This window comes from Sarcophilus harrisii, chromosome 3 (assembly GCF_902635505.1).
Source record: "Sarcophilus harrisii chromosome 3, mSarHar1.11, whole genome shotgun sequence".
Classification (NCBI taxonomy): domain Eukaryota; kingdom Metazoa; phylum Chordata; class Mammalia; order Dasyuromorphia; family Dasyuridae; genus Sarcophilus; species Sarcophilus harrisii.
Window position 1 is genome coordinate 532,725,528 of NC_045428.1, and position 9,585 is coordinate 532,735,112.

The window sequence follows — 9,585 nt, forward strand, 5'->3', positions numbered from 1 at the left end:
ATAAGTTTTTATTTGTTTTATTTATTTATTTTCTCACTACTTATATGGTCACTTAGTAACAACCCTCTGCATTCAGGGTGGGAGGAGAGAATCTGAATTTTTGAAGGATAGATCAATGAATCAATCGAGCAATCAGTCTTTTCTGAATGCCTTGGAGACCTATCCTTGTTTTCCATCATCAAAGGCAATATAGGGAGACTATATGAAACCTGTCTTCAGGATCTCTAGTCTTTCATAGCATGAGACATTACTCTCAAAGCCTCTAATTTGACCAACCCTTTTTATTATGTAGAGTCTCTCTGGAAGCTTTTAGGATCAATGGATCAGAGATATTCTTGTTATTAATCTCTACTTTGTATTTCAATGGATTTTTCTTCAGGGAAAAGTTTTCATGGAGTAAAGATCACAAGGTGGAAGGCATCCCTAATTGCTGAGTTCAGACTTGTGTTGAATGGGGTAGTCTTACTGATGGGGTAATAATGACATGTGTCTAATTTTACCTACCAAATCAGTTAGAAAAAAAGAGGAAAGAACTATGGAAGATTTTTGAAAAAAATCTTGAGATTTTTTTTTACTTCATTGGCTAGAAGTCCCAATATATCATATTGGAAAAGTGTTAGATTTTTGTAATTCATAAGTGAATCTTGGCTTGATTCCTTAAGGTTACCAGCCCTGGAATCTATTCAGTCCAATTTAATTCAATTCATCAAGTATTTATTAAATATCCATTATGTAAAGAGTTTGCTAAGCATTTGAGTTTATAAAGACACAAAAGAGAATCCCTACCCTGAAGTAACATACATTTTATTTGATACAGACTCATACATCTGGAGCTAGAAGAGACATTAAAGATTATCTCCCTCAATCATCTCATTTACAGATGAGGAAATTGATTATTAGAGAGATTAAGTAACTTTTCTAAAGTAATATGGTAGTGACTGAGAGATCTGGAATTTGAACCCCAGATTACAAGTTCGGTGTTCTTCCTGCCACATCACTGAGTCCCTTAAGATTATTTAGAAATAGTATTTTAACACCAGTGACTTCACTGGCCAAGTAAATATAAGTTCTATGACTTCTTGGGATATGCACATAAATTAGGAAATTATTTTTCTTTTGTAAATATAACTGTTGCCCTTAGTTCTTGTAAAAGGCTGAAATGACATCATTATTTTAGAGTTAATGTATAGTAGCTAATGGTAGTTGATCTAACTAATACAATCTTAGAATACTCTACCACACTCCGGCCAAAAATAGTCCATGGGCTATTTGAAAATGTCTCTAAATTTGAGCATCTCACATTTCTTTTGAGCTATTGCAATTCTGTTTTGTTCATGGAACAGTGTTCTACAACCTTGGGACAGCTCAGCTGTGAGAAAGAAGGTCCTAGAAAAGAGGGTACATGCTAGAGTAATAATTCTCCATTGATAAGAAAGTTTGGGTAGGGGGAATACAGAAGAAAGTACTGTCGTGTGTTGGGACTTAGGAAATAGACCTCTAAAACCATATAGTGGTGTGTCAACAGAACAAACACACTAATCGTGTTGACATTCCTTGATAAGTTTCAGGATTTAGTGAAGTCATGTTGGTCAATTAATTACTCAGAATAATAATGAAAATTAATGCTTATAAACTCTTTATGGTTAGAAAACATATCATATATGACATCTCATAACAGTCTTAGAGAAAAAGTATGAAATGAGGCTGTAAACTGTTCATACCATTTGAATCAGTCTTTACTAAATCTGTATTCAAAGAGATCATAAAAAGAAAAAAAATCTACATGTGCAAAAATGTTTGCAGGAGTCCTTTTTGTAAGTAGAAAGAAACTGGAAACTGAGTGGAGACCCATTAGTTGTAGTATAGCTCAATCAGTTGTGGTATATGAATGTAATGGAATATTTTTATTCTATAAGAAATGATGAGCAGGTTGATTTCAGAAAAGCCTGAAAAGATATACATGAACTGATCATAATGAAGTGAGAAGAACCAAGAGAACATTGTACACAGCAACAAGAAGATTATGTGATGATCAATTTTGATGGACTTGACTTTTTTAATAATGAGGTGATTTAAGGCCGTTCCAATAGACTTGTAATGGACAGAGCTGTCCCCATCCAGAGAGAGAATTATGGAGACTGAATGTGGATCAAAGCATAGCATTTTCGCCTTTGTTCTTGTTTGTTTGCTTGTTTTTTTTCTTTCTCATTTTTTCCTTTTTGTCTGATTTTCATTGTGCAGCATGACAAATTTGGAAATATTTTTAGAAGAATTGCACATGTTTGATCTATATTTGATTGTTTACAATCTAGGAAAAAAGGTAGGGACAAGGGAAGGAGAAAAATTTAGAAGACACAGTTTTGTAAGGGTCAATGTTTAACAGTATCTTTGCATGTATTTTGAAAAATAAAAAGCTTTTATTAAAAAAGAAAATAAGAAAAAGTATAAAACATGAAACCTGAAGAATCTTGTGAATGTAGCATGAATGTGTGTGTACACACACTTTTTTATATGCAAAAAGAAAGACCAAAAGAATTTATGGGTCCTATGTAAAATTACACATCTAGGTAACAGCAGTTTCTTGAGCCTTTGAGAATTCTGTCAAGTCTAATTTTATTGCCACAATACTGTGCTATCTTTCTTCTTCATGCTAATAGGAACATATTTTTCTATACTAGAGTCAGTATTCTCTACCTGATACATTAATAGGGTGATTGTTATCACATCAGGCTAGTATAATAGAATATTATATACTTACCTCTTTTTTACATACCAATTTAAGATTTACAGTGTATTCTTCATTTATTTTGTTATTATTGTCTTGTAAAATGTGTTATTATTAATTTCATTTGAAGTGGGAAAACTGAGGGTGGAGGAGACTCCAAGCCCAGAACTTTATCTGTACTGAGATGGGACTTCAAAAAAATCTAATTCTAACCCCTGAACTTTCATGAGAATGGGCACTATCTCACCTGTAGAGTTTGACGTCTCTTCCCTTCAATATCTATATATTAAAGACTTTGCCAAAACAAATTCACTTTGTTTATGATTATGACTTTACTCATAGTTCCCACCCAATCTCAACCATCCTGAGATCCCAGAACTACTGCCTAAAGAAATTAACTTTGACCTTTTCTCCTTAGCAACCTAAGCATTGCCTCCCGAATGTGCTTGGACTTGACACTGTAGATGATGGGGTTGAGCACAGGGGGCACGATTAGGTATACATATGCTACAAGAGCATGCACAATTGGGGGTGCATGCTTACCAAAGCGATGGATAATGGACACTCCAATAACTGGAACATAGAAGACCAGAACAGCTAGAATATGGGAGACACAGGTATTAAGAGCCCGGATTCGTTCTTGAGGAGATGCTAATCCCATCACTGTGTGTAATATCAGGCCATAGGATAGAGCAATTAGCAAAGAATCCAAAAATCCTGTAGACAGAACGACATAAAGCCCATAAAGTATGTTGACAGTGATGTCAGCACAGGCTCTCTTCATCATGTCAGCATGAAAGCAGAATGAATGTGAAAGCTGGATTTTCTCAGGGCAAAAATTCAGTCTCTTCAGCAGGAAAGGCACAGGGAAGAGAGAAACAGAGGCACGGGTCACAATAGCCATTCCAATCCTGCCAATGACACTGTTGGTAAGGACAGAGGCATAACGCAATGGGTTTGAGATGGCCACGAAACGATCAAAGGACATGGCCAGAAGCACTGAAGATTCTACAACAGAGAAGGAATGGAGGAAGAACATCTGGATCAAGCAGGCATCAAAGGCTATCCGGCGATAATCAAACCAGAGCACAGCCAAGGTGGTGGGAAGTGTGCACAAAGTGAGTCCCAAGTCAGTGAGAGACAACATGGAAAGGAAGTAATACATGGGCTGGTGCAGACTAGGAGTCCTCCTCACGGCTAGTAGGATCAGGCAGTTGCCTGTAAGAGCCAGAGAATACATAGAACAAAAGGGGATAGAGAGCCATCCATGCACAGCTTCCAGTCCCGGAATGCCGATCAACAGGAAAGCAGATGGTTGGAAGAAAGATCTGTTGTCATGGGATTGTGGAAGCAACATCATTGAAAAGCAGAAAGTGTCTCTCAGACCAAAAGGATCTCTCAAAAGATGACACTATTTCAGGCTTTACATATAGATTTAGACAGAAGATAGCATCGATGTCTACAAATGTTTTGATCAAGAATACAGAAGTGAATGCAGACATTTTTCTCAGGTATCTGATACTAAAACCTGATTCCCCATTTAATTAGAATGGAAGTTGTCTATGAGTCATCAGTGGACATATCCTAACATATAATTTTCAGCTATTATGTAGAATTCTTTTCCTTTGTAGATTTCCTAGAATATAAATTGTTTAAAAGTATTCAAAAATTAATTTGAATAAATTTAATATCATTAATTCCTAACCTTTTCTTTTAGTGTTAGTCATGGACTCCTTTGGCAGTCTGGTGGAGTCTACGGATCTCTTTTCAGAATAATGTTTTTAAATAATTGAAGAAAATGTTCAATGTCAGTTCAGTTATAGTTTAGAAAATAACAATGCAGTTTTTCCTTACCAAAGTAAGAGATTCCCTGTAATCTATTAACAGATCCCTTTAAGGGATCTATAGACTTTTAAGTTCAGAACTTCTGCTCTTGAGTAAAAGATGCCTGACCAGTCACCAAGGGAATCTGAACAAATTGAAACATATATTTAGCCTGTGAGGACTATGTCTGGGAAAATAAATATATGTTAATCCAGAGTAGTTCAGACTTATTATCAAAAGCAAGGTCTTTGCCAGAACTTGTGATTGTAAGATGGACTCCAGTGCTTTGCAGTGGGCTTCTGACAGACCTCAGGCCCTTGTTTGAATTTTACTAAGAAAAGATTTTTTGAGATTTTAACCTAGACTAAAGAGATTTTAATCTGAGCAAATAACACTGAATTTTTTACCTTATTTTTGGATTTTCAGAGAGCCTTGACAAACAACCATGTGAGTTTTGATAAACCAATCAGATTCTATCTAGCAAAGTATCTCAAATTTCTTTCCTCCACATTTCCCCAACATTTCAAAAAAATATTTATCAATCACTTGCCGTGTTCAATGATCTGTGCTAAAAAGTTACCATACAAAATTAAAAACAAAACAAAATACACAAAACCTTCCCAAACCAAGACCAACCAACTAAACAACAGTGAAACACTCATGGAAGTTACACCAGAAATCCTCTGGTCTTATTTCTAATTTCTAACTTTGTACATTGGTCACAATTTCACCAGGCTACACTAACCTCTTCCTTCCTTTTCATCAATCCTTATCCCTTCTCCTTAAAAATAAAAATAAAACAAATAAAAACTAAAGCACAACTAAAGTACTCAAAGAAGTTTTTTCTTATTAATATCAACCATATCCAATCACCCTATGTCTCATGACATTGACCTACAAATTGTGAATTGCAGTACTTATGCTTCTTTATATTTATTTACCATTTGTCTTTCTTTTTTCTTCATTTTTAAAAATTTTACTGTATTTTCAATTCTGAATTTTCCCCTCTCCTCATCCTTCCCTTGCCATTGAAAAGACAAGGGAGAAAAACTTCATCACAAATATGTCTTTTTTCAATTGTGGGTGACCTACCTGATCAGACCAGTGGCTTTCCAACCAGGTGGCTACCTGATTGTCTCGTATTCTCAAACCCAAGTATTTTCCCCAAGAAAAGGATATGCAGTCTTTGGGTAAGAAAAATCCTGCTTATTTGTTTCAATCCAAGTCTATCTCAGTCACAAAGACTGAAGTTATAAAGGGCTTCAAATTCAGTCAAATCTCAATTCTGACTGAGAGTAGGAACTCAATTTTATCTCATAGTTTCATCAACTTTCCCAACTTAAACTTTCCTATAGAGTACCTATAATATTAATTGAATTAGATAGTAATTGGAGTGTAGAAAGGACGTTTCTCTTACTCCTCATTCTATTCTGTCTTCCCTTGAGACGAGGGGGTTATTGATGAAGAAAGAAATAATCTAAATGTAGCAGAATGAAGTCTGAAGTAGAATCCTTTTTTATTGCGGAAAAAGAAGAACAGAGATAATTCAAATCCAGAAAATCTTATTCTCTTAAAGAAGAATATAACTCCAAAATTTGTAAAATTGTAACATGTAAGTCTACAGAATACTTTGTTCTTATTCAGTCATTTTCAACTCTCTTGTAACCTCCTTTGGGGTTTTCTTGACAGAGATACTAAAATGGTTTGCCATTTCCTTTTCCAGCTCATTTTTACAGTTCAAGAACTGAGGTGACATTAAGTGATTTGCCCAGGGTCACATAGCTAGTCTGAGACCAAATTTGACCTCATGAATAGAAGAATTTCTGACTTGCCCATAGTATATTTTGCAATGTGTTAAATGTTTTATCTGAAGATAAATTTTCCTCCACCTTTACCTCCCTTTGTATATTATTTTTGGCAGGTCATATATGGTGTGACTTTTATCCTCTCAACCTCTTCTGTAAAATGGGAATACTTATTTGTATTGTTTGATTGATAAATTAAATATAAAAATGCATCCAGGAAGAAATAAATATTTATTTGTAGATAGATAGATATAGACATACATCAATTATACTGGGATCCAATAAGAGAAAAAAATATGAAAATGCTTTGCAAAGATGAACTCAACTAAGGTATCATTACCATCTTCTTCATTAATGTTATTGTTGCACTCTCCTTTCAAGTTTTTTTCTTCTGTTTGCATATTACAAAGAAGCTCCAAAACTCTCTTAAAAATAGGAAGCTGTGAGTGTAATATATGTGGGCAGAAAGTGAAGAAAGTGGGAACAAAAACTGCAGCTTCTTTTCCCAACTCTTCTGCCCCACATACAGGAGAGTCTGGGATTCTATGGTAGAAGTTGCAAGAATGGGGAGGGGGACCATCACCTAATATTGTAATAATTCATCTGCTTTCTCTGTTTTGTCTCCATTGGACCACACAAGACTCTTGTCTCTGGATGTATCCCAATTTTCTAGAACAGAGGTAATCCCATCTAGGAGGAAATAAGGCAAGGAGACCAAAGAGAAGAAGGCCTGAAGAAGTGAGAGGTTTCAGGTACATAGAAGTAAGAAGAGATAGAGCCAGAAAAGAAATAAAGAGTTTTCCTCTATTTTTCTAGTCCACTCAAAATTATACTTACCTGTGGATTACCTAGACTCCCTAGTTTAACCTGTTCCCATGTTCTAATTGTTATCTTTCCTATAGCAGAGGCAAGGGGTTGAGAGAAACATCAGATACGTCCTCTATTTCCTCTATTATCCTTTGAGTATTTTTCTAATTATTTCCTCATTTGTTTAATCTTTATTATATGCTAGATTCCATGCTAAATGTTGCTGTAAAGATGAAGAGTTTACATTCTAGCAAGAGAGTAAAACATGAATAAAATATGTACCAATTAATGTGAGATTGGGAAAAAATGTGAACTGGGAGTATTAGAAACGATCTATGAGACAGCACTTAAGTAGAACTTTGAAAGGAATTAAAGGCTCATCGAGCACATGTGAGGATAAGAGCATTCTAGTCATAGAAGAATGTCTTTGCAATAATGATGAGGAAGGAGGTAAAATTTTCTATCTAGGGAATAACCTATATGTCAACTTAACTGGAGCACAGAAAAGATGAAGGGAACGATTATGTAATCAGTTAGTCTAGAAAATTAAGTTTTAGATAGATTCTGAAAGGAAGAAAATGTAACAAGGAATTTATATTTTATTCTAAAGGTAAAAGGGAAATATTGAAGCTTCCTGTGGAGATGAGTGACATACTCAGTTTTTGCAATTGTATTTAATATAATGGGAAGAGACATAATGTAAGAATATTAATTAGGAGGCTAGTTTCTTATCCAGTAGTTTAGGTGAGAGTGATGGGAGCTGAAGTAAAGTGTTGTTGTATGAGCATAGACAAAGAGGCAAAATGCAAGAGATATTAGAGAGGTAGAATTAACAAGATTCAACAGATTCTTGCATATGGTGAGGTGGGTGGAGAGAGGAAGAAGAGTTGAGAAGGGCTCTAATTTGGAACCTGGGTGTCTAAAATAATGGAAGGGATTAGAATGTTAGGGTGTTGGAGGATTTTGAGGAAAAGATGATTACTTATGTTTTGAACATGTTTAGGTTTAGATGCCTATAGTACATCACAAATGATTTGGATGTACAACAAATAGTTGATGATGTAGATTTGAACTTTTGATATGGGAAATTTATCTGAGTATCTTCTGTAGTGAGTATAATTAAATCTGTAGGAACCTTGAGAGGAAAAGAGTGTTAATTAAGCAGGGAGATTCTTACTAGGCTGCACATGATAATCATAGAACATGAAAAGCCAAAATTCAAATAAATAAATGTATAGACTGAGGAAAGAAACTATAAGAATTATCCATATGACTGCACATAAAAGCCACTCTTTTCACCACTGATTCATTAAATGACTTTGAATGGATTATGTTCTATACCTCTCTGTTCTATTTCCTTATCTGTAAAAATAAATAAAAACACAAAAATAACAACAGACTAGATGATCTCTAAGGAACTATCCAGTTCAAATATATTATATAATTGTATGCTTTTCTTTCTGAGAGACTAGACATCTAGAAGAAAAGAATTTGACCCAGCTCTTTCACCCAGCTCCTTCACCAAGAAATACATATATACATTAATTTTTACTGACTTGATTTCTGCCTGAAGAGATAGTGATTATGGAAATGTGAATAATAATCCTTATCATTCAATTGTGGAATTCAAGATTTTAAAAAGATGGTGTGGTACAGTAGAAAGCACACTAAATTTAAAATTGGGAAATCTGGTTATTTTGGCCTAAAGCAGGGGTTTTTAAATTGGTGTACATGAATGTTTTTTAAACAATACGATAACATGTTAACACGACAACATAATTGGTTTACTTTGTTATCATAAACATTTTATGTTATGCACTTGAAAATATTATTCTTAGAAAAAGTCCATAGGTTTCACCAGATTGCAATAGGGATTTATGACCCTCAGTATTAAGAATCTTTGTCTATAGCATTATGATCTTAAGATGTGATCTTAATTTTTATATAAAACCAAAATCTGTGGAAGATAAAAGTTCTTATGAGCTACTTTATTTGCTCTTTTCTCTGCATACTTCACTCAACCATTTTTTTACTTCTTTGAATGAAGCATCTCTTCCTAGAAACATGGTATTAAATGCTAAGATATCTATCTTGATAGATGATCTCTAGATTTTAAGAAGGCAGTGATTTTTCTAGTCCACTCAAAATTATACTTACCTGTGGATTACCTAGATTCCCTAGTTTAACCTGTTCCCATGTTCTAATTGTTATCTTTCCTATGAACCTTTTGAAGGAGCAGAGGCAAGGGGTTGAGAGAAATGTCAGATAAAATATCAATTTTATTTAAAAGTAGCTCTAAGTAGGGATGGAAAATGCTAAACAGATTTAATGAAAATGGAAGATTGGATTTTTTTTTCTTTGCATGTAAGAGATCCAACCCTACCAATTTGGAAAAAAAGACTAGGGAAATTTATGCAAAGTCAC

General features: G+C 34.4%; 1 protein-coding gene across 1 annotated transcript; it reads right to left on the bottom strand.

The window, feature by feature from the left end:
* Positions 1–3,119: 3,119 nt before the first annotated feature.
* LOC100920721 (olfactory receptor 51I2-like) lies at positions 3,120–4,082 on the bottom strand. The gene has a single exon (XM_003764747.4). It carries the CDS (start codon positions 4,080–4,082, stop codon positions 3,120–3,122), a length of 963 nt encoding a protein of 320 aa, XP_003764795.4.
* Positions 4,083–9,585: the final 5,503 nt, after the last annotated feature.